Here is a 25,278-nt window from a genome sequence, read left to right on the forward strand (position 1 = left end):
AGAGTATATAAAATAAAGAGGGAAAAAAGTAACAATCTTCAAATGTCTGAGTACTGTTTCCTTACGTAATTCATAAGCATTTTAAGTACATATTTTATATTAGTTATGCTGCTGCTGCTGCTGCTGAGTCGCATCAGTCATATCCGACTCTGTGCAACCCCATAGATGGCAGCCCACCAGTTACCCCCATCCCTGGGATTCTCCAGGCAAGAACACTTGAGTGGGTTGCCATTTCCTTCTCCAATGCATGAAAGTGAAAAATGAAAGGGAAGTCGTTCAGTCGTGTCTGACTCATAGCGACCCCATGGACTGTAGCCTACCAGGTTCCTCCGTCCATGGGATTTTCAGGGCAAGAGTACTGGAGTGGGTTGCCATTGCCTTCTCCTATATTCAGTTCAGTTCAGTTCAGTCCAGTCGCTCAGTCGTGTCCGACTCTTTGCAACCCCATGAATCGCAGCACGCCAGGCCTCCCTGTCCATCACCAACTCCTGGAGTTCACTCAGACTCAAGTCCATCGAGTCAGTGATGCCATCCAGCCATCTCATCCTCTGGCGTCCCCTTCTCCTCCTGCCCCCAATCCCTCCCAGCATCAGAGTCTTTTCCAATGAGTCAGCTCTTCTCATGAGGTGGCCAAAGTACTGGAGTTTTAGCTTCAGCATCATTCCCTCCAAAGAAATCCCAGGGCTGATCTCCTTCAGGATGGACTGGTTGGATCTCCTTGCACTCCAATGGACTCTCAAGAGTCTTCTCCAACACCACAGTTCAAAAGCATCAATACTTCGGCACTCAGCCTTCTTCACAGTCCAACTCTCACATCCATACATGACCACAGGAAAAACCATAGCCTTGACTAGACGGACCTTTGTTGGCAAAGTAATGTCTCTGCTTTTCAATATGCTATCTAGGTTGGTCATAACTTTCCTTCCAAGGAGTAAGCGTCTTTTAATTTCATGGCTGCAGTCACCATCTGCAGTGATTTTCTAAAGCAATTAACACTATTGGGTAAGTCCTACACATCTAAATATACAGAATCATAATGTTTTGTATGATTGAAAGAGTTATAGAGTTATATTCCTGCCTCATATCAAACATCTGACACCCACAGAAATTTTTACAAATGATATGAAAATGAAAAATTTGACAAATATGATAAAATGTGTCCTCTGCAACACTCACTGTCACACAAAATATATAAGGATGCAGCAAGAGACTAGCAGTCAAAAGTTTTAGATTACATTGTAATTTCTGATGATTCTGCTGCAACAAATCAGGCAAAAGTTATTTTTATCAAGGTCTCAAAAATCAGTGGAGTAAGAAATCTTTGAAACTCGCAGGAGACACACATCACTTAATCCTCCAAGGCTAAGTTATATTTATCTCATTGAAAATCTTTTGGAGTGACTGCAGGTAAACAGGCTGTAAATTATTGGGTTTTCTATGTTTTCATTTCCTGGAGCTCCATCTCCTTTGCACTTTAACTTGTACCAACACACCCACCTTTAAGACACATATCCCAACTCCCAGGGACCTTTTGCTCTTTTATCAGGCTGTTTAGTATCAAAATTATACTATAAAGCTTTGGTTTGAATAACATACAAATTCTGTGGTACGGCAATAAAAAAAGACAACTAGTTCAGGAAAAAGTCTGCAGGTGGCCTAATGTAGTCAAGATGTTGAACTCTAATCTGTAGATTATGTACGTAGAGCAATTTGCAAGGTCTGTGTTTCAGGAATGAGGTGAAAAGTATTAATCATAAATAAGAAGAGAGAGGGGAGAGCTGAGAAGAGCAATAGTAATTCAAGTCTGTATCAACTCTTCCTCCACCAGGAAAGGCACAGTCCTGGGGAGACAGCAAATAGAGTGTGGGTCTATGGGTGGAGTAACACTCTCTGAAAGACCCAGTCAGGCAATGACAAAGGCCAACACCAGGAAGAGCTGCTCAGAAAGAATAGAGGTCACCAGGGCTGAAGGTTTAGCTCCCCATCTGCAGACATTTGAGGACCCACAGAATAGGTATAATAGCTATTTGTGGTCATCATATAGATAACCCATTTGCAATACAGTTGCACTTCATTAGAGTGAGTTTCTTCACTTATCAATATCAAGAAATGAATCAACTGAAAAAATGATCTAATGTTAATTAGAGGCTCTGCTTGGCAGGAATTTCTCTCTTTTATTAGCACAAGAGTGAGTTTCTTCACTTATCAATATCAAGAAATGAATCAACTGAAAAAATGATCTAATGTTAATTAGAGGCTCTGCTTGGCAGGAATTTATCTCTTTTATTAGCACAAATGTGTAAAACACCTAAATAAGAGTGTGAGTAAAGCTTTTGAAACATAAATTCCATGAGGGAAAATAAGAAGGCTCCTTGGTAGTTAAAATTAAGGCTGAGAATCAGACTAACAAAATAGTTATAGCCCATTTCCACAATCTTCCCTTCCTTCTAATCTTACCTCAGACATTACAGGCTAATAAGGAAAATTAGAACTTTCAGACTGAGGCAATTTAATGAGGAAATTTGCTCTCAGGGTTTAAAGAACACGAAGTTCAGGAAGTGTCTTCTGTAGTCAAGAGGACATCTTTGACTTTTGAAAGATAGAATCTAAGAGGTGATGCTGAAAAGGAGGAAAAACCTAGTTGCTGACTGATTCTGACTTTTGCCTGACATGTCAGTTCAAGTCCTTCAAAAAGCAAATGCCAGACACAAGTACTCTTGCCTGGAAAATCCCATGGACAGAGGAGCCTCATGGGCTGCAGTCCATGGGGTCGCTAAGAGTCGGAGACGACTGAGCGACTGCACTTTCACTTTTCACTTTCATGCATTGGAGAGGGAAATGGCAACCCGCTCCAGTGTTCTTGCCTGGAGAATCCCAGGGACAGGGGAGCCTGGTAGGCTGCCGTCTATGGGGTCGCTAAGAGTCGGACATGACTGAAGCGACTTAGCAGCAGCAGCAGCAGACACAAATACAATCTCTTGCAGCCAACTGTGCAACACACCTATTAGGGGAAACACATGTGAAAAGCAGAGGAAAGGGAGCAGCAGCAGGTGAGAAGGGCCTTTGGGTCTGTCCAAAAAGCAGATGTGATCCCTAGGAAGAAAGAGAATATTGAGTAGGAGAGCCTCACACTGCAATGTAGCTCTGCAAAAGTCTCAACCACGCCAACAGGACACCACAGAGCAAAGACTGCCAATGAGTAGATCCCTGAACTGGTCAGGAATGGCTCTGCTCTAGAAACCCCATCAATGTCAGACAATAACTGAAGCAATGCAGAGAGGACATGGCCTCAGCAATAACGCTGAAGGAGATTCCAAAATACAGTGGCTAAAGGCTGTGGGCACCTACAAGCTCCATGGCAGGTTCTCTCAAGAAGGGAGCGATGAGAAACTCATTGCTGTGGCTGCCACAGCCCACCCTTGTGCTGCAAGGATCCACTTCTACACTCATGTTGGCAAGTAGCTGCTCCACAGTTCCTGCGGGCCTCTCCTAAGGAGACACTTAGAAGAAAAATATGAGCAGGACAAACATGGTCCCCATTACTGTAATTATTCTCAGGGCTGCAACTCATCTCCATCCTCCAGTATCTATCAAAATTCCCCTCCCTCTCACCTATCCCTTCTGCAGGTCTTGGTAGCTGGTGTGATTAAGTGACCCAAACACTCTTTAGGTCTCTGAAAGCGTTAGTTGCTCAGTCATGTCCATCTCTTTGCAATCCCATAGACTGTAACCCACCAGGCTCCTCTGTCCACGGGATTCTCCAGGCAAGAATACTGGAGTGGGTTGCCATTCCCTTCTCCAGGGGGATCTTCCCAACCCAGGGATCGAACCCGGTCTTCCACACTGCAGGCAGATTCTTTACCATCTGAGCCACCAGGGAAATCCTTAGGCGTCTGAGCCTCTAGCAATCATATCTTCATCATCCCAGGGTAGTTGTGACATGTCTATTCATGTCAGAATTAGTGGATCACTCAAGTGCCACCCATAGTCAACCTGCTGCCACTGTGCAGAAGCAATTTTACCTCTTTTAGCTCATCTGGGTCCTGCCTGGTGGGCCGTGACACAAGAGTCTAAAGTAAAGCATTGCAACCACAGTTTGCAGTGAAACTGTACCCTTGCTATGTCCTCTGTGGAAAGACGGCACCCACTACAGGACTGGGACGACTAACCATGCAGAGCTCACAGGTGCAGAGATACACACAGCTACACGAAGTACCCCAATGGAACACTGGGAGCTACAGTAAGTAGAACTACCTGTTTCCACCTCCTGCTTCCCAGACCATGCAGCCTGGGGATAGAAAATCAACTGGAAATTTCTAATTTAGTGCCTATACTGCATCCTGAAAGATGGCAGCCCATCCTTGCAGAGTATTTCCTCTGAGTTGGAGCTTCATCTGTGGCTTCTCAAGACTGTTTCAGCACCCCAAGAGGCCAGCTGCCTCTGGATGGTACAGTTTGTGATACAACCAGTGGACACCAAGGCACAGCACCCCCTCCCCACCAATACACACACACACACACACACACACACCATTTCCCAACAAACTCAGTCCCTTGTTCTAATGCTGCATTGTATGTGATTCCATACCTGTGGATCAAGGACTCAATTGGTAACATTAAACATATACTAAGTTGACAAGTAAAAATAATTAATTATATGCTAAATTTAAAAATCAATAAAATAGTTTTTGCCCCAGAAGCTCACAGTCTCAGAATCAAATACCCACAGCAATGTCCTACTTCATCAATCCATACCATATTCTTAACAAGAACATATAAATGCTCTCTAGGTATTGATAAGCCATCATCACAAACCCTTAATCATAATCACTGAAAATACTCAAGTGGTAACAAAAATATATTTTTATGCCCAATATTCATTAGTTGGCAACAGTTAATACTAACCATAATTTCCATTGGGTTGGTCACAAAGTTCATGAGCGTTCTTCAAAAAACCAAAATGAAAAATCCAAACGAACTTTGTGGCCAACCCAATAAAATTAATTGGTAATATTTAACAAGTTCAGTTCTATGAATCTTAAATTATTATACTGTACATTTTTAATCCAAATTTTACAACAAAATGATGATGTGTATGTTGCTATTTTTAGATTCTATATCTAAATGAAGTTCAATAATAATCAAATTACTAAATTAATATATATCACTAATACAATATTTATTCAAAGATTACTAAATAATCTTTTATATTCTCAGATTCATTCTAAATAGAAACTTTCTAAACTGTCCAATGGCCAGGTTTATTATGCTGGCTTCATTTGAATAAGTAATGAACTTAGAAAATAAACCTACATGGACAATTTCAGAACAATGCAATATGTCCAAAAGCAGGATAAAAAATGACACTAACTTTATTTTTTTTTCTTGATAGTCAAGAAGATTTATTAATATAGGATGCTTCTGAGGGATATAAGCAGGCAGGCAAGGAGCTCTGCCAATACAAACTTTAATTCAGAGTAATTTTCTTCCTAAAAACCCAAAGCAGTTGTTTGTTTTTTTCCCATATGCCCCATATGTTGACAATGGTCTTGTTTAAGAAGAAAAGGAAATCTGCAACTCACCTTTGTACACCATAAGGCCTTTCCAAAATAGGCTCTTTGAATGGAGGAGGAATGTGACCAAAATAATCAGGATAAGCCACTTCTGAATATTCTGGGACAGACTTTGTACTTTTTACAATCTCAATATAAAGATCAGAGTCATGGAGTGTTGGTACATCAGGGACTTCAACTGATGCTTGTTCCACTGATGAAGTAGACTCCGTGTCTTCATCATCTTCAGTTTCGACTCCGGTACAGCAGAGCTTGCCTAGCTGAACCGTTCTTCCCTCAAACAGAACATTTCCACAAGCAGCCACATGTGAACATGCTTTAGTGCACGTAAGGACAGTGACAGGGAGACCATAGTCCTTCATTCCTGCAGTAAAACCTGGGGCTGTTTGAGATGGAAAATTCTGCAACGTAATTCGGTCCAAGGCCTTCACTATATCATTGTTTAAGCCGTGGCCTGATGAAATAGTTCTGTTTTGATCATCGAGCTGCTGTTGGAATGTTCTGTCATTATCTTTAATGTCTTCTTTTGCCAGGTCCACAGAGGCAGGTTTCTCATTACCTTCATCTCCTTTAGGAGACACAGTCGTCTTCATTACCATTCCTTTTCTTAAACTGCCTGAATTCCCAGATGCTTCCTCTCCTGCTGTGGGAACAACAATAGGACCACGAACTTTTCCCTCAAATACAAAAGGCTTTGGTTCTTTGGAGATTAAATCATAGCCCTTTGAAAATAAAAAAAAATGTTTAAGCTTTTATGTGTAAATGTTAACACATATTAAAACACATATAAAACTAAGATCATATTTTATATGCTGATTCAGAAACTTAACAAGTGAAAATTTTAAAGACGGATACAACAGGTACATTTTAAATTTGCTAACAGAAGATAAAACGTTTAACCAGCACAAAATTCATTACACTTATTTTACTATTATAAAAACAGTTCCTGTAAATAACAAATGTGGGAAGTTTTAGGAAAGCATAAAGACATTAATATCATCCAAAATCTATGAAAGGAAATACAAGAGCTAAATTGTTATTCATTGATTCAACAGATATTTAGAGTGTTTGTTTTGTGCCAAGCACTGTTTCAGGCACTTAAGATGCATCAGTTTAAAAGAAAAAAAACAAAAAACTCTTCCCCTTTGTAGCTTATATTTTTCTAGAGAAGAAGGGGAGAGGACTGTCAAAACAAAAATTAATAAACATTATAAAAATATATTTTATGGAATGTTAGAAAGGGGTAAAGGAGGAAAGGGGTAATAGGAATCAGGAGTGCTGGAGGGGGAGAGGTAGGTGGCAGTATCAATGCCATTGGTTAGGGAGGCCTCACTGAGCAGATACAAGCAAAGACTGTGAGGTTGCTGGTACCCAGGCCCCTGAGTGGGAGAAGGCCTGGTGTGGTCAGAGAACAGCAAGGAGGTTAAGATGGCCAGAACTGAAGGACCAAGATGAATTCCAAGAGGTGAAGAGGGCCAGATACTACAGGGCCCTGCAAGCTATTTTAAGAATTTTGGTTTTTACCCTGAAAGAGACTAGGAGCCACTGGAAGGTTTTGAGGAGAAGAGTGCCATGACGTGACTTATTTGGGGAGGGAGGAGCAGACAAAAACCAAAAACTGTAGTACAGTGTTTCTTAACCACAGCATTTAAATATTTGGGGCTAAATAATTTTTTTGTTTAATTTGGTTCTGTCTTTCTGGGGAGGAGCAGGGCACCGGAGTCGGGTGGGTATAGATGTAGGAAGATCAATTAAGAGTCTTCTGCAGGGACTTCCCTGATGGTCCAGTGGTTAAGAATCACCCTTCCAATGCAGGGGACATGGGTTTTATCCTTGGCTGGGTAACTAAGATCCCACAGGCCAAGGGGCAACTAAGCCTGCACACTGCAACTGCTAAGCCCGTGAGCCGCAACCAGACACAAGCCCACGCCACAGTGAAGATCCTGTGTGCCTCAACTGAGACCCAACACTGCCAAATAAAAAAAAGTAAACAAAAAATGTTTTTAAGAAAGAATCTTCTGCAGTTACCTACAGAAGCTGGTAAGAAGTGGTTGTATTTTAAATGCACTGTGAGCCAGAGACAGGATATCCTAAAATTGATCAGATACAGGGCAGAAGGTACAAATAGAGGTCATAGATGGTGCCAAGTGTTTGCCTGAACAACTGAAAAGCATCAGGAGTTAGCTCTGATATGTTAAGTGTGAGCTATTCACATACAGACAAGGACATAAAGCAGGCAAATGGATGTATGCTTCAAACTCAGAAGAAAGCTGTATACAGAAAATGTAAACTTGAGAGTCATTTACATAGATACTACTCTAAGCCATGAGACTGGAAATTATCAGTGGAAAGAAACAGAGAAGAGGACAAAGACTGTACCTTGGGATACTACAATCTTAAAGAGGTTGAAGAAATGAAAACAAAACAACAGGATATGGAGAAGGAAAAACTGGGCTGGAAAGATAAAAAACCAGGAAAGAAAAGTGTCCTGGAAGACAAGTTAAAAAAAGTATACTACTGACAGATCAAGTAGTCTTTTCTCTTTCTATACTTTTAGACATTATTTTGATCCATATAACACTTTATCAAAGAAAATACCTCAATTGAGCTAACCTTTATTCTACTGTTTGGCATTAAATCCTTTACAAATTAGGGAAGGATTTAAGCCATTTACAAAATTTTGCTATTATAAAGAACTCTGCAATGAACATCCTTTTGCATAGAATTTTTTGTTTAGGATCATTTCCTAAGCACTGAAATAAAATTACAGGGTCAGATACTAATCAATTTTAATGTTTAACACAAGTTGTCTAAATGCTTTCCAAAAATACTTATATTAATACTATTCCCAGTAACTTTATATGAGAGTATCTAATTCAACTTCTCTATTCTTTGACAACATTAGATACTACAGTTTTTAAAAGCTTTTTCTAAAGTGGTAGATAAGAAATATCATCTTACTACCATTTTAATTTCTCTGACTGCTGGAAAAGCAAACAATTTTCCATACATCTATTAATCAGTTTAATTATTCACAGGTAATATATTTGTTGCTAGAATATAGGGTTTTTCTTGTTTTATAATATAAATTCTCACATTTATTTATACACACACACACATACACAAATACACATCCCTTAATCCATTTTTACAATTTTTCTGGATTTGCAATTCATCCTTTAATTGTGTTTAACTTCTACACACACATTATGTAGTCAAATTAAGAATCTTATCCTCTGTGATTCACTCTTTGAATGTCCACTGTATAAAAAAAAAAAAAAACTGAATCAAACATAATTCACTTTCAATCTCTGTACTCTTATCTAATCCCAGGAGACAAGGAGGTACAAAGGAAGTAACGCCTAAGTCTCTCTGCATTAAAGGGTTGAAGAGAAGACATCTGCATTAAAAAATATCTGTTGTAGGAAACCTGGTGGGCTAGGTAGCTACCCAACAGAAACATACACAATTGTTGGATAAGATATTAAGGTATATTGGAAGTTCCCTGGTGGTCTAGTAGTTGGGATTCAGCACTTGCACTGCCATGTTCTGGGTTCAATCTCTGGTCAGGCAACCAAGATAACCACAAGCCATATGGCATGGCCAAAAAAAAAAAAAAGAAAGAGAAATACTAAAAGATACTATGTATAACAACAAGTAAATAAGAAAACAAGGGAAAAAACAGGACCCCAAAGTTTATCCCAAACTGAAGCAGATTTTCACTTGGAAAACAATTTGCAAAAACAGGTGACCTGGGGTTTAAGTTCTTCCTATCTCAAAAAATATAAAGAACAGGACAGTAACCCAGAGCTTGCATAAGGTACGGAGTCCAACAGAAGACCCTTCCTCCCATGAAGATGCAACCCCAGAAAACTAAATCTTCGATACAGACGCCCTAGAAATACCCCACCACAAACCAAGTAACAGCAAGGAAAGACAAGAGTCTCAAACCTTTGCACTAAGAGCTTGAAGCACTACTCACAAAATGATACCAAAGGTCTGCCATCAAATCACATGAATCTGTAACCTGATTCACATTACCTGGGTGGTACAAAAACCCTCAGTGAGGAATTTAATCTATTACAGTGCCTGTCAAAACCAATAACAACAAAAATTTCTGGAATTTCCACAAGCAAAATTACAAAGAAAATGAGCAAAAAGAAATGATGCTTTTGAACTGTGGTGTTGGAGAAGACTCTTGAGAATCCATTGGACTGCAAGGAGATCCAACCAGTCAATCCTAAAGGAAATCAGTCCTGAATGTGCATTGGAAGGACGGATGCTCAAGTTGAAGTTCCAATACTTTCGCCACTTGATGCGAAGAGCCGACGCATTGGAAAAGACCCTGATGCTGGGAAAGATTGAAGGCAGGAGAAGGGAACAACAGAGGACAAGATAGTTGGGTGGTATCTCCAACTCAGTGGCCATGAGTTTGAGCAAACTCTAGGACATGGTGAAGGACAGGGAAGCCTTGGCGTGCTGCAGTCCATAGGGTCACAAAGAGTCAGAGTGATTGAGTGACTGAATGGCAACAAAATTTGCTTTTGAATTTCCCTGGTGGCTCAACAGCAAAGAATTTCCCTGTAATGCAGGAGACACAGGTTTGATGCACGGGTCAGGAGATACCCTGGAGAAGGGAATGGCTGTCCACTCCAGTATTCTTGCCTGGGAAATCCCATGGACAGAGTCTGGTGGGCTACATACAGTCCAAGGGGTCATAAAAGAGTTGGACATGATGAAGTGACTAAACAACAACAACAAAGTTTTCTTTTATAATAAAAAGAAGAAATACCCTAGTTAACTTCAGAATTCAGTAAAAACACATTTACCATTTTATCAAGATTAACTAGAATTTCTGCATATATATCACATTTACACTTTAAATGAATACAAGTTTTGTACATAAATTATAACTCAAGAAAGTTTAATAAAACAAAAATAACAAGACTTCAAAGTTTTCAAACAAAGGTGAAAAAAGATAAATGAGGAAAAAAATAATCCAAATGAAAGCAAGAAAAGATACAGAGATGAAACAAACTAAAATACAAAAATAGATCTCTTAATTCAAACATATGAATAATTATAAGTAAACTACATGCTCCAGTTAAATACCAAAGACTCAGGGTTTAGTTTCAAAATCCGAGTATTAATCAGATCAGATCAGTCGCTCAGTCATGTCCGACTCTTTGCGACCCCATGAATCACAGCACGCCAGGCCTCCCTGTCCATCACCATCTCCCGGTGTTCACTGAGACTCACGTCCATCGAGTCAGTGATGCCATCCAGCCATGTCATCCTCTGTGGTCCCCTTCTCCTCTTGCCCCCAATCCCTCCCAGCATCAGAGTCTTTGCCAATGAGTCAACTCTTCGCATGAGGTGGCCAAACTACTGGAGTTTCAGCTTTAGCGTCATTCCTTCCAAAGAAATCTTCAGAATGTTCTGGTTGGATCTCCTTCCAGTCCAAGGGACTCTCAAGAGTCTTCTCCAACATCACAGTTCAAAAGCATGAATTCTTCGGCACTCAGCCTTCTTCACAGTCCAACTCTCACATCCATACATGACCACTGGAAAAACCATAGCCTTGACTAGACGAACCTTTGTTGGCAAAGTCATGTCTCTGCTTTTGAATATGCTATCTAGCTTGGTCATAACTTTCCTTCCAAGGAGTAAGAGTCTTTTAATTTCATGGCTGCAGTCACCATCTGTAGTGATTTTGGAGCCCAGAAAAATAAAGTCTGACACTGTTTCCACTGTTTCCCCATCTATTTCCCATGAAGTGATGGGACCACATGCCATGATCTTCGTTTTCTGAATGTTGAGCTTTAAGCCAACTTTTTCACTCTCTACTTTCACTTTCATCAAGAGGCTTTTTAGTTCCTCTTCACTTTCTGCCATAAGGGTGGTGTCATCTGCATATCTGAGGTTATTGATATTTCTCCCAGCAATCTTGATTCCAGCTTGTGTTTCTTCCAGTCCAGCATTTCTCATGATGTACTCTGCATATAAGTTAAATAAACAGGGTGACAATATACAGCTTTGATGAAATCCTTTTCCTATTTGGAAGCAGTCTGTTGTTCCATGTCCAGTTCTAACTGTTGCTTCCTGACCTGCATACAGATTTCTCAAGAGGCAGATCAGGTGGTCTGGTATTCCCATCTCTTTCAGAATTTTCCACAGTTTATTGTGATCCACACTGTCAAAGGCTTTGGCATAGTCAATGAAGCAGAAATAGATGTTTTTCTGGAACTCTCTTGCTTTTTTGATGATCCAGCGGATGTTGGCAATTTGATCTCTGGTTCCTCTGCCTTTTCTAAAACCAGCTTGAACATCTGGAAGTTCACGGTTTGCGTATTGCTGAAGCCTGGCTTGGAGAATTTTGAGCATTACTTTACTAGCGTGTGAGATGAGTGCAACTGTGCGGTAGTTTGAGCATTCTTTGGCATTGCCTTTCTTTGGGATTGGAATGAAAACTGACCTTTTCCAGTCCTGTGGCCACTGCTGAGTTTTCCAAATTTGCTGGCATATTGAGTGCAGCACTTTCACAGCATCATCTTTCAGATCTGGAATAGCTCAACCGGAATTCTATCACCTCCACTAGTTTTGTTCGTAGTGATGCTTTCTAAGGCCCACTTGACTTCACATTCCAGGATGTCTGGCTCTAGGTCAGTGATCACACCATCGTGATTATCTGGGTCGTGAAGATCTTTTTGTACAGTTCTTCTGTGTATTCTTGCCATCTCTTCTTAATACCTTCTGCTTCTGTTAGGTCCATATCATTTCTGTCCTTTATCGAGCCCATCTTTGCATGAAATCTTCCTTTGGTATCTCTGATTTTCTTGAAGAGTCCCTAGTCTTTCCCGTTCTGTTGTTTTCCTCTATTTCTTTGCATTGATCGCTGAATAAGGCATTCTTATCTCTTCTTGCTATTCTTTGGAACTCTGCATTCAGATGCTTATAGCTTTCCTTTTCTCCTTTGCTTCTCACTTCTCTTCTTTTCACAGCTATCTGTAAGGCCTCCCCAGACAGCCATTTTGCTTTTTTGCATTTCTTTTCCATGTGGATGGTCTTGATCCCTGTCTCCTATACAATGTCACGAACCTCCGTCCATAGTTCATCAGGCACTCTATCTATCAGATCTAGTCCCTTAAATCTATTTCTGACTTCCACTGTATAATCATAAGGGATATGATTTAGGTCATACCTGAATGGTCTAGTGGTTTTCCCTACTTTCTTCAATTTAAGTCTGAATTTGGCAATAAGGAGTTCATGGTCTGAGCCACAGTCAGCTCCTGGTCTTGTTTTTGCTGACTGTATAGAGCTTCTCCATCTTTGGCTGCAAAGAATATAATCAATCTGATTTTGGTGTTGACCATCTGGTGATGTCCATGTATAGAGTCTTCTCTTATGTTGTTGGAAGAGGGTGTTTGTTATGACCAGTGCATTTTCTTGGCAAAACTCTATTAGTCTTTGCCCTGCTTCATTCCATATTCCAAGGCCAAATTTGCCTGTTACTCCAGGTGTTTCTTGACTTCCTACTTTCACATTCCAGTCCCCTATAATGAAAAGGACACCTTTTTTGGGTGTTAGTTCTAAAAGGTCTTGTAGGTCTTCATAGAACCGTTCAACTTCAGCTTCTTCAGCGTTACTGGTTGGGGTATAGACTTGGATTAATGTGATATTGAATGGTTTGCCTTGGAAACGAACAGAGATCATTCTGTCGTTTTTGAGATTGCATCAAAGTACTGCATTTCGGACTCTTTTGTTGACCATGATGGCCACTCCATTTCTTCTGAGAGATTCCTCCCCGCAGTAGTAGATGTAATGGTCATCTGAGTTAAATTCATCCATTCGAGTCCATTTCAGTTTGCTGATTCCTAGAATGTCGACATTCAGTCTTGCCATCTCTTGTTTGACCACTTCCAATTTGCCTTGATTCATGGACCTGACATTCCAGGTTCCTATGCAATATTGCTCTTTACAGCATTGGACCTTGCCTCTATCACCAGTCACATCCACAGCTGGGTATTGTTTCTGCTTTGGCTCCATCCCTTCATTCTTTCTGGAGTTATTTCTCCACCAATCTCCAGTAGCATATTGGGCACCTACTGACCTGGGGAGTTTCTCTATCAGTATCCTATCATTTTGCCTTTCCATACTGTCATGGGGTTCTCAAGGCAAGAATACTGAAGTGGTGTGCCATTCCCTTCTCCAGTGGACCACATTCTGTCAGATCTCTCCACCGAGTATTAATACATGCTGTTTAACAGATAAACAGCTAAGGATACCAAAAAGTTGTGAAAAGATTTTAAAAGATACTAGGCAAGTAACTAAAATTTATGTAACTATATCAATAATTAAAAAAAAAACTTTTGTCTTCAAGTCTTAGAGATAAAAACTAACTTCACTAAAAGGTTCAACTGGAAAGGAAAAGAAATCAATTTATACTTATACACTTATTATAAGTAATAAGCTTCCAAAAATATGCAACAAAAACTGACAGACATGCAAAAAGACAGAAACAAATTCACAATCATAGTGAGAAATCTTTAACACACTTTTCTTAATAATTGATAACACAGGAATAAAAGTTTATAAGGACAGAAAAGAACTTCTAAATACAATTAAAAATCTTGTTCTTGTATAGGAAAATATACAGTTAGGCCTAATGGGAGCAGAATGTTTTTCAAAGACATGAGAAGTAGTAACAAAAGCTGACCTCATTCAAACTCATAAGATAAATCTCAAAAATTTCAAAAGATTATAATCATAAAGAGAAGTACTCTCACTGTACTACAATATGCTAGAATTCAATAAAAAGATGAAAAAAATTGCAGATTAAGGAGGCAACTCAAACATTACCAATGCATCAAAGGAAAAAAACCATAATGGACAAAAAGTTTCAAAACAAAAATAAAGACAACAATAAATAGCAAAATCTGTTTGATGCAACTAAAACAGTCATTAGAGAAAAATTTATACTCTGAAATGTAAATATTAGAAGAGAGGACTGAAAATTACTAGATGTCTACCTTAAGTTGATAATAAGAGAGAGAGAGAGAATGAAATCAGGAAAAATAAAGACATGGCACATTAAGCATATCATTTAGAAATACAGGGATTAACTTCAAAAACATATGGAAAGTTGATTGTAGGAAACAGTAGATAACTAGGAGGAAACACTTTTTTCCAATTAAACTATGCAAAACTACTTGCTCTTTAAACTCTGTCCATGCATAACTTTAATAAAAATTTAAAATCAAATTTAAAAGAGGGGGAAAAAATAACAAAAGTCCATATGGTAAATGTTATTAAACTAATACAGATGTATGAAAGAAGAGCTGTCAAAATGCAGGATTCCGGTACTTCTAATATTCTGCCGTCAAGAAACAAAAGGAAACAAAACTATACTTGTAACACCAAATGAATAATTATAGCTTTAAAAGCATGCGCAAGGTCCCCTTGAAAAAGTCTGTTAATTATGCTGTCAATTCTGTTGACTTTAAATGCACTCATTTTACCTTCATCAGGCCACTGAATACTAGCTTTAATACATCTGGAAACAAACTGAGTGGTGTTAAGCATACAAACAAACACATCAGGTAATTTTAAGCTTCAGAGGTTGATGTTGAAAGTGACATGCAAATCCAAGTGGAAAAAGTCATAATCAGTATTAATTCATTTCTGTTTAATAACTCATGACCTGCTAGTATTTGATACAATGATAGCTGAAAAGATTCTTCTAAACACTTTCTATTTCAGTTCAGTTCAGTTCAGTTGCTCAGTAGCATCCAACTCTAGCGTCCGACTCTTTGGGACCCCATGAACCACTGCACGCCAGGCCTCCCTGTTCATCACCAACTCCTGTAGTCCACCCAAACCTATGTCCATTGTGTCAGTGATGTCATCCAACCATCTCATCCTCCGTTGTACCCTTCTCCTACTGCCCTCAGTCTTTCCCAGCATCAGGGTCTTTTCCAGTGAGTCAGCTCTTTGCATCAGGTGGCCAAAGTATTGGAGTTTCAGCTTCAGCATCAGTCCTTCCAATGAACACCCAGGACTGATCTCCTTTAGGATGGTCTGGTTGGATCTCCTTGCAGTCCAAGGGACTCTCAAGGGATTTCTCCTACAACAGTTCAAAAGCATCAATTTTTCGGCCCTCAGCTTTCTTTATAGTCCAACTCTCACGTCCATATGTGACTACTGGAAAAACCATAGCTTTGACTAGATGGACCTTTGCTGGCAAAATAAGGTCTCTGCTTTTTAATATGCTGTCTAATTTGGTCATAACTTCCTTCCAAGGAGTAAGCGTCTTTTAATTTCATGGCTGCAATCACCATCTGTAGTGATTTTGGAGCCCAGAAAAATAAAGTCTGACACTGTTTCCACTGTTTCCCATCCATTTGCCATGAAGTGGTGGGACTGGATACCATGATCTTAGTTTTCTGAATGTTGAGCTTTAAGCCAACTTTTTCACTCTCCTCTTTCACTTTCATCAAGAGGCTTTTTAGTTCCTCTTCACTTTCTGCCATAAGGGTGGTGTCATCTGCTTATCTGAGGTTATTGATATTTCTCCCGGCAATCTTGATTCCAGCTCGTGCTTCTTCCAGTCCAGCGTTTCTCATGATGTTCTCTGCATATAAGTTAAATAAGCAGGGTGAAAATATACAGCCTTGATGAACTCCTTTTCCTATTTGGAACCAGTCTGTTGTTCCATGTCCAGTTCTAACTGTTGCTTTCTGACCTGCATACAGATTTCTCAAGAGGCAGGTCAGGTGGTCTGGTATTCCCATCTCCTTCAGAATTTTCCATAGTTTATTGTGATCCACACAGTCAAAGGTTTTGGAATAGTCAATAAAACAGAAATAGATATTTTTCTGGAACTCTCTTGCTTTTTCGATAGTCCAGCGGATGTTGGCAATTTGATCTCTGGTTCCTCTGCCTTTTCCAAAACCAGCTTGAACATGGAAGTTCATGGTTCACGTATTGCTGAAGCCTGGCTTGGAGAATTTTGAGCATTACTTTTCTAGCGTGTGAGATGAGTGCAATTGTGCGGTAGTTTGAGCATTCTTTAGCATTGCCTTTCTTTGGGATTGGAATGAAAACTGACCTTTTCCAGTCCTGTAGCCACTGCTGAGTTTTCCAAATTTGCTGGCATATTGAGTGCAGCACTTTCACAGCATCATCTTGTAGCATTTGAAATAGCTCAACTGCAATTCCATCACCTCCACTAGCTTTGTTCATAGTGATGCTTCCTAAGGCCCACTTGACTTCACATTCCAGGATGTCTGGCTCTAAATGAGTGTGAGTGATGATACCATCGTGATTATCTGGGTCGTGAAGATCTTTTTTGTACAGTTCTGTGTATTCTTGCCACCTCTTCTTAATATCTTCTGCTTCTGTTAGGTCCATGCCATTTCTGTCCTTTATTGAGCCCATCTTTGCATGAAATATTCCCTAGGTATCCCTAATTTTCTTGAAGAGATCTCTAGTCTTTCCAACTGAGCTGTCATTGGTTCCTATTTAGAACCAACCAATGATAGCTCAGTTGGTAGAGAATCTGCTTGCAGTGCAGAAGACCCCAGGTTGATTCCTGGGTTAGGCAGATCCACTGGAGAAGGGATAGGCTACCACTCCAGTATTATTGGGTTTCGCTTGTGGCTCAGCTGGTAAAGAATCCACCTGCAATGCAGGAGACCTGGGTTTGATCCCTGGGTTGGGAAGATCCTCTGGAGAAGGCAAGGCTATCTACTCCAGTATTCTGGCCTGGAGAATTCCACGGACTGTATAGTCCATGGGGTCACAAACAGTTGGACACAACTGAGTGACTTTTACTTTCACTTTCCACACTTAGTAAAAAAAAAACCTACTTTTCTCTATTCCCACATCAAAACTCCTGCCATTTTTATGCACAGTATATAATTCTTATATGTATATAAGACAGAGATGAAAATAGATCATTTTTTCACAGAATAATCAATTCCTACCCCAAATCCCCTCCACAATATTTTTCTGCTTAGAATTGGCAGTGTTTGTTATCACTGGATTTTTTAGTGGGCACAAAAGTGTTAAAAGAGCAGCTGGATACTTCCTGTAGGTTGCACGAAAGAAAATTACCCTGCAGTCTTTCTCAAATGCCTCTTCCTGCCTTCTTCTTTTTCTTTTTGACAAATATCCTCTCCTTCACTTCTGTCCTCTTTCCTGACTTCCTCTGTCCTATCCCTGATTTCAACATACCCTCCAACATCCGCCAAATCTATGGGGAATACCAAGACAGCAGGGGAGGGAGAGAGGAAGCAACTTGCTGCCTCTTCCATAGCATCCAAAGCTCATTGTTTCCCAGAGAAAAACCTGAATAATTAGAAATGTGAAATGTAAACATTAGCTAGCAAGTACTTCTCTATTTTTATCTCTCAATAGCTTTACATTTAAGTCTTTTTCTTTAAGCAACTGGAAATTAACTGTGAAACTTGAGGGAAGTGGTTTACATAAGTAAATCTAAGAATATATGATTCAAACCCTTCATTTTACAGTTTAAGATCCTGGGCAGTTTCAGGAATCCACAAATGAGCAGCACAATGAGTGCTAAAAATTAGATCTACTACTTGCCATCAATTCAATCAGCTTTATCATTTAACAGCTGTGCAGTCCAGGTTGTCTATTATATTCTAGTAAATAAATGAGGACTTGTTCAGTCACCAAGTTGTGTCTGACTCTTTGTGACCCCACAGACTGCAACACACCAGGCTCCCCTGTTCTTCATTATCTCCCAGAGTTCACTCAAACTCATGTCCATTGAGTTGGTGATGCTATCTAACCATCTCACCCTCTGCAGCCCCCTTCTTTTGCCTTCAATCTTTCCCAGCATCAGGGTCTTTTCCAAAGAGTCAGGTCTTTGCATCAGGTGGCCAAAGTACTGGAGCTTCAGCTTCAGCGTCAGTTCTTCCTGATGAATATTCAGGGATGACTCCCTTTAGGATTGACTGGTTTGATCTCCTTGCTGTGCAAGGGATTCTCAAGAGTCTTCTCTAGCACCACAGTTCAAAAGCATCAATTTTTTGGTGTTCAGCCTGCTTTATGGTCCAAATCTCTCATCCATACATGACTACTGGAAAAACCATAGACGGACTTTTGTCAGCAAAGTGATATCTCTGCTTTAATACACTGACTAGGTTTGTCATAGCTTTCCTTCCAAGAAGCAAGCCTCTTCTAATTTGATGGCTGCAGTCACCATCCACAACAATTTTGGAGCCCACGAAAAAAAAATCTGTCACTGTTTCCACTTTTCCCCCTTCTTGCCATGATAGGACCGGATGCCATGATCTTCGTTTTTTTAACACTGAGTTTTAAGCCAGCTTTTTCACTCTCATCTTTCACCTGTATCGAGAGGCTCTTCCTCTTTACTATCTGCCATTAGAATGGTATCATCTGCATATCTGAGTTTATTGATATTTCTCCTGGCAATGAAGTCTTTAAGTTGCTTCATAAGGAGAGTGACTTCTTGTCAACATTTCAGAAACAACTTCCAGCTGTCCTTTTTCCCTGACATTCCATGATTATATGGTGACTATTAGCACAGTTCACAGACTAGCACAGACTATATTTTTAATTAAGTATTTTCTCTCATCTCCCTTTCAGAAATGCCATTCTAACAATTTTTAAAAGTTAATAAAATCTATGTCAATTATTTTGATTAAAAAAAATGATTAAAAAATTTAAAAGCTAGTCCAAAATTTAAATGGCCTAGTTCTCTCATTTTACAGATAGCAGTTTCTCATTTTGCAGCTAAGAATGTTGAAACAATTCTCCAAAGTCAGTCAGAAAAGCAATGCCACTTTCATCTTTTAGAAATGAAATGCAGAAGGAAAAGAGTGATTATGGGTCTAAGAGAAAAGAACTCTTTCTTAAAATGAGTTAAGATGCTGAATTATCTATATTTATACCTGAAAATCATCAACAAGCTCAGGGAAAAGGTGTTCATACATTTTAAGTTCTTCTATTGTTCGTCCTGGTTCTTGCTGGGGTTTTAGTTTGTTAATATCCGTTTCAATATCATCATTCTGAAATAATAAAAATGGGATGTCATTAATTAAGAAAAGTACATTTCAGATTTAAAGTTTCCAAATTATTAATTACATGCACACAGAGAATAATCACTACAGAAAAGCTGCATAAATTTCATTGTAAAATAAAACTTGCTTGTATTTTTTGGTTGTTGTATTATTGTTGTCTTGGTTGTTTTGTTTTCTTTTAATCAAAGATTATTCTAACATAATACAGTATTTGGGCTCCTCAAAATAGAAAAATTAACATCAAGATCAATACTAAAGTATGCTCCCTGCCCCCAATCTCACTAACTGCCATCATTTTGCTCAGATTAAAGGGCAGTAAAACTTCAGAAAACTAAACTGAAAAACCTAAGTATATGATGGTGGCAGCGATAATCAAAATAACTTTCATCAAGCAATGAAAATATGTGAGGCAATATGCTAAGGATTTTACCTTATGATCTAATTTAATCTGTGTAAGAATACTGTAAAGTAGTATCATCATCTCCATTTAACTAAAGGAGACTGAAGTACAGAGAGGTTAAGTGGCTTGCAAACAGGATCAGAATGTAAAATCATTTCGAAGGATACACTGTTAGCCAACATAATTCATTGCCTCAAGAGAGAGCAATGGGTATCACACACTCTTATATTCCATGGTCAATAAAGTTCCCTTAGAAAAGATTCGGTATCATCATTCACTCTGTTGTTCATGGAAAAAACACTGAGGAGTGAAACAACAGCTGGAAAATGATTTCCATGTCTCTTTGGGCGAAAAAAATAAAGGCTAAATGTAAAGAAATATGACCTCATAGGAATAAGATATGTACCCAGGATCAATCTGAACTGTACCTGTAAACGGAGATAGTATACATCATGATGGAAAGATAAATGTCAGTTACCTACTATAAAAGCTAGCTTCTAGGACCCTTAACAACTCTGGCCTAACACAAATACAAATCCATTATTACCCGTGTTGATGGTTAAAGAAAGACAATAGAGCAAACTACTTATTTTTCAGATTTAAATTCATTCTACTGTTAATCCTTAAAATACTTTATATACATGTATCTGATTATATTTATATACTGTCATACTAACAAGTAATTTAAAAAAGAAAAATATACTATGTATTTCCTATATCTCATAATAAGGAGTTTAGCTATTATTTCTTTAAGCAATAAAATTTTCCCATTGCCATAAATAATAAAGACTAGTTTCATTTAAAGAGTATCGTATTAATTATTGTGTCATATACATAAAATATATGATTTTATATATCCTTAAATTATGCTTTGAAGAACCATACATACATAAAGAAAATATGTAATTTTCTTTATTAGCATCTATTAAAGTAGATAATACTATCAAAATAATAAAAAAAAAACTTTAAATATATTCCTTTCTCTAAAAACACTAGCAGTCCAATATTCAGTATTAATTTATGATGATACAGCTTTACAAGGTGGCCATCTGTGGTGGATTCATTTCGATATTTGGCAAAACTAATACAATATTGTAAAGTTTAAAAATAAAATAAAATTAAAAAAATTTTTTTTAATTTACCTGTAAAACAGGCACAGTGAGGAAAGAAAACTACTTTCAGAAGTCAATAGCAAAATATTTGTGCTTTGGTTTGAGGAAAAACAAAGATAAAGAGCTCCTGACACATTCAGGAAAAATAAACCTCTTACTTCTTAAAGTTCTTCTAAAATTAAAGAGGGAAAAAAAGAATACATTGAAGTTTATAAACTGACGAGTTCTGGCAATCTGAAGACAAGTCTTCTAGAACCTCCAAATTTCTATAAATTTTCCAAACTCTGAAAAATCTAGGGCAAAGAGAATGGAATCACTAGAGGTTGAACATCTGTGTTCAAGTGTGATTGCAGTCTCTACAACGGATAACCTTTCTCTGTCTTTGGTTTCCAACTATCAGCCCTGTAAAGCAGAGGTAATAATACCATATACCTTACAGGATTTAATGACTACTTTAGGCATACCCGGACACAGGCTCAGTTCCAGACCACCACAATAAAACAAATGTCAAAATAAAGCAAGTTGGGTGAATTTTTGGTTTTCCAATACATATAAAAATTATGTTCACATGACACTGTGGTCCATTAAGTGTTCAATAAATAATATCTAAAAAAAAAAAAACAATTAATATCCTAATTTAAAAACATTTATTGCTAAATAATTACAATAAAAATCACTGGTCACAGATCACCATATCTATATATTAATAATGAAAAAGTTTGAAACACTGTAAAACTACAAAAAATGTGACACAGAGACATTAACTGAGCAAATGCTGTTGGAAAAATGGCCAACAGACTTGTTCCACATAAGGTTGCCACAAACCTTCTTCAATTTGTTAAGAACACAGTATCTGCAAAGCACAATAAAGCAAAGTGTAATAAAACAAGGTATGTCTATGTATGTAAGGCACATGCACTAGCACAGGACTATGTGTTCAATAAATTCATCTACTTTTTCTTATTACATAATTGCTTGTTAAGGTAAAATGGGGTAAATGTGAGCAATCTCAAATACCCTAGTGAGTAATACTGTCAATAACTTTTTTATAGATGTGAATGCCAAAAAATAAATCTGTGGAAATGTTCTAAATTAAAGGAGAGTAAGAGACAAGACAGCTGCGCTTGGCTGGAGCAGCCATGAAGAGATACCCCACGACCAAGGTAAGAGAAACCCAAGTAAGACAGTAGGTGTTGCAAGAGGGCATCAGAGGGCAAACACACTGAAACCATAATCACAGAAAACTAGTCAATCTAATCACACTAGGACCACAGCCTTGTCTAACTCAATGAAACTAAGCCATGCCCTGTGTGGCAACCCAAGATGGGCGGGTCATGGTGGAAAGGTCTGACAGAATGTGGTCCACTGGAGAAGGGAATGGCAAACCACTTCAGTATTCTTGCCTTGAAACCCCAATGAACAGTATGAAAAGCCAAAATGATAGGATAGTGAAAGAGGAACTCCCCAGGTCGGTAGGTGCCCAATATTCTACTGGAGATCAGTGGAAAAATAACTCCAGAAAGAATGAAGGGATGGAGCCAACGCAAAAACAATGCACATTTGTGGATGTGACTGGTGATAGAAGAAAGGTCCAATGCTGTAAAGAGCAATATTGCATAGGAACTTGGAATGTTAAATCCATGAATCAAGGCAAATTGAAAGTGGTCAAACAGGAGATGGCAAGAGTGAACATCAAAATTCTAGGAATCAGCGAACTAAAATGGACTGGAATGGGTGAATTTAACTCAGATGACCATTATATCTACTACTGCGGGCAGGAATCCCTTAGAAGAAATGGAGTAGCCATCATAGTCAACAAGAAAGTCCAAAATGCCGTACCTGGATGCAATCTCAAAAACAACAGAATGATCTCTGTTTGTTTCCAAGGCAAACCATTCAATATCACATTAATCCAAGTCTATGCCCCAACCAGTAACACTGAAGAAGCTGAAGTTGAACGGTTCTATGAAGACCTACAAGACCTTTTAGAACTAACACTCAAAAAAGATGTCTTTTTCATTATAGGGGACTGGAATGCAAAAGGAGGAAGTCAAGAAACACCTGGAATAACAGGCAAATTTGGCCTTGGAATACAGAATGAAGCAGGACAAAGGCTAATAGAGTTTTGCCAAGAGAACACACTGGTCATACCAAACACCCTCTTCCAACAACACAAGAGAAGACTCTACACATGGACATCACCAGATGGTCAATACCGAAATCAGACTGATTATATTCCTTGCAGCCAAAGATGGAGAAGCTCTATACAGTCAGCAAAAACAAGACCGGGAGCTGACTGTGGCTCAGATCATAAACTCCTTATTGCCAAATTCAGACTTAAATTGAAGAAAGTGGGGAAAACCACTAGACCATACAGGTATGACCTAAATCAAATCCCTTATGATTATACAGTGGAAGTCAGAAATAGATTTAAGGGACTAGATCTGATGGAGTGCATTATGAACTACGGACGGAGGTTCGTGACATTCTACAGGAGACAGCGATCAAGACCATCCCCATGGAAAAGAAATGCAAAAAAAGCAAAATGGCTGTCTGGAGAGGCCTTACAAATAGCTGTGAAAAGAAGAGAAGCCTAAAAGCAAAGGAGAAAAGGAAAGATATAAGCATCTGAATGCAAAGTTCCAAAGAGTGGCAAGAAGAGATAAGAAAGCCTTCCTCCGCGATCAATGCAAAGATAGAGGAAAACAACAGAATGGGAAAGACTAGAGATCTCTTCAAGAAAATTAGAGATACCAAGGGCACATTTCATGCAAAGATGGGCTTGATAAAGGACAGAAATGGTATGGACCTAACAGAAGCAGAAGATATTAAGAAGAGGTGGCAAGAATACACAGAAGAACTGTACAAAAAAACTTCACAACCAAGATAATCACAATGGTGTGATCACTGACCTAGAGCCAGACATCCAGGAATGTGAAGTCAAGTGGGCCTTACGAAGCATCACTATGAACAAAGGTAGTGGAGGTGACGGAATTCCAGTTGAGCTGTTTCAAATCCTGAAAGATGATGCTGTGAAAGTGCTGCACTCAATATGCCAGCAAATTTGGAAAACTCAGCAGTGGCCACAAGACTGGAAAAGGTCAGTTTTCATTCCAATCCCAAAGAAAGGCAATGCCAAAAAATGCTCAAACTACCGCACAATTGCACTCATCTCACACGCTAGTAAAGTAATGCTCAAAATTCTCCAAGCCAGGCTTCAGCAATACATGAACCGTGAACTTCCAGATGTCCAAGCTGGTTTTAGAAAAGGCAGAGGAACCAGAGATCAAATTGCCAACATCCACTGGATCATTGAAAAAGCAAGAGAGTTCCAGAAAAACATCTATTTCTGCTTCATTGACTATGCCAAAGCCTTTGACTGTGTGGATCATAATAAACTGTGGAAAATTCTGAAAGAGATGGGAATACCAGACCACCTGACCTGCCTCTTGAGAAACCTATACGCAGGTCAGGAAACAACTGTTAGAACTGGACATGGAACAACAGACTGGTTCCAAATAGGAAAAGGAGAATATCAAGGCTGTATATTGTCACCCTGCTTATTTAACTTATATGCAGAGTACATCATGAGAAACACTGGGCTGGAAGAAGCACACGCTGGAATCAAGACTGCCAGGAGAAATATCAATAACCTCATATATGCAGATGACACCACCCTTATGGCACAAAGTGAAGAGGAACAAAAACGCCTCGATGAAAGTGAAAGAGGAGAGTGACAAAGTTGGCTTAAAGCTCAACATTCAGAAAACGAAGATCATGGCCTCTGGTCCCATCACTTCATGGGAAATAGATGGGGAAACAGTGGAAACAGTGTCAGACTTTATTTTGGGGGGCTTCAAAATCACTGCAGACGGTTACTGCAGCCATGAAAGTAAAAGATACTTACTCCTTGGAAGGAAAGTTATGACCAACCTAGACAGCACATTCAAAAGCAGAGACATGACTTTGCCAACAAAGGTTCGTCTAGTCAAGGCTATGGTTTTTCCAGTGGTCATGTATGGATGTGAGAGTTGGACTGTGAAGAAAGCTAAGCACCAAAGAATTGATGCTTTTGAACTGTGGTGTTGGAGAAGACTCTTGAGAGTCCCTTGGACTGCAAGGAG

The 25,278-nt window shown here is 39.0% G+C and overlaps 1 protein-coding gene across 4 annotated transcripts in view; it reads right to left on the bottom strand.

Annotated features, from left to right (window-relative positions):
- AGTPBP1 (ATP/GTP binding carboxypeptidase 1) overlaps positions 1–25,278 on the bottom strand; it is a 193,296-nt gene that overhangs the window by 75,511 nt on the left and 92,507 nt on the right. For all 4 annotated transcript variants that reach the window (XM_019966505.2, XM_019966503.2, XM_019966504.2 and 1 more), the window contains 2 exons: positions 19,514–19,630; positions 5,583–6,295 (listed from right to left, as the gene is read on the bottom strand). In XM_019966505.2, coding sequence (XP_019822064.2) covers positions 5,583–6,295; positions 19,514–19,630 — 830 coding nt within the window. The remainder of the gene's footprint in view (positions 1–5,582; positions 6,296–19,513; positions 19,631–25,278) is intronic.

Source organism: Bos indicus, chromosome 8, assembly GCF_029378745.1.
Source record: "Bos indicus isolate NIAB-ARS_2022 breed Sahiwal x Tharparkar chromosome 8, NIAB-ARS_B.indTharparkar_mat_pri_1.0, whole genome shotgun sequence".
Taxonomy (NCBI): domain Eukaryota; kingdom Metazoa; phylum Chordata; class Mammalia; order Artiodactyla; family Bovidae; genus Bos; species Bos indicus.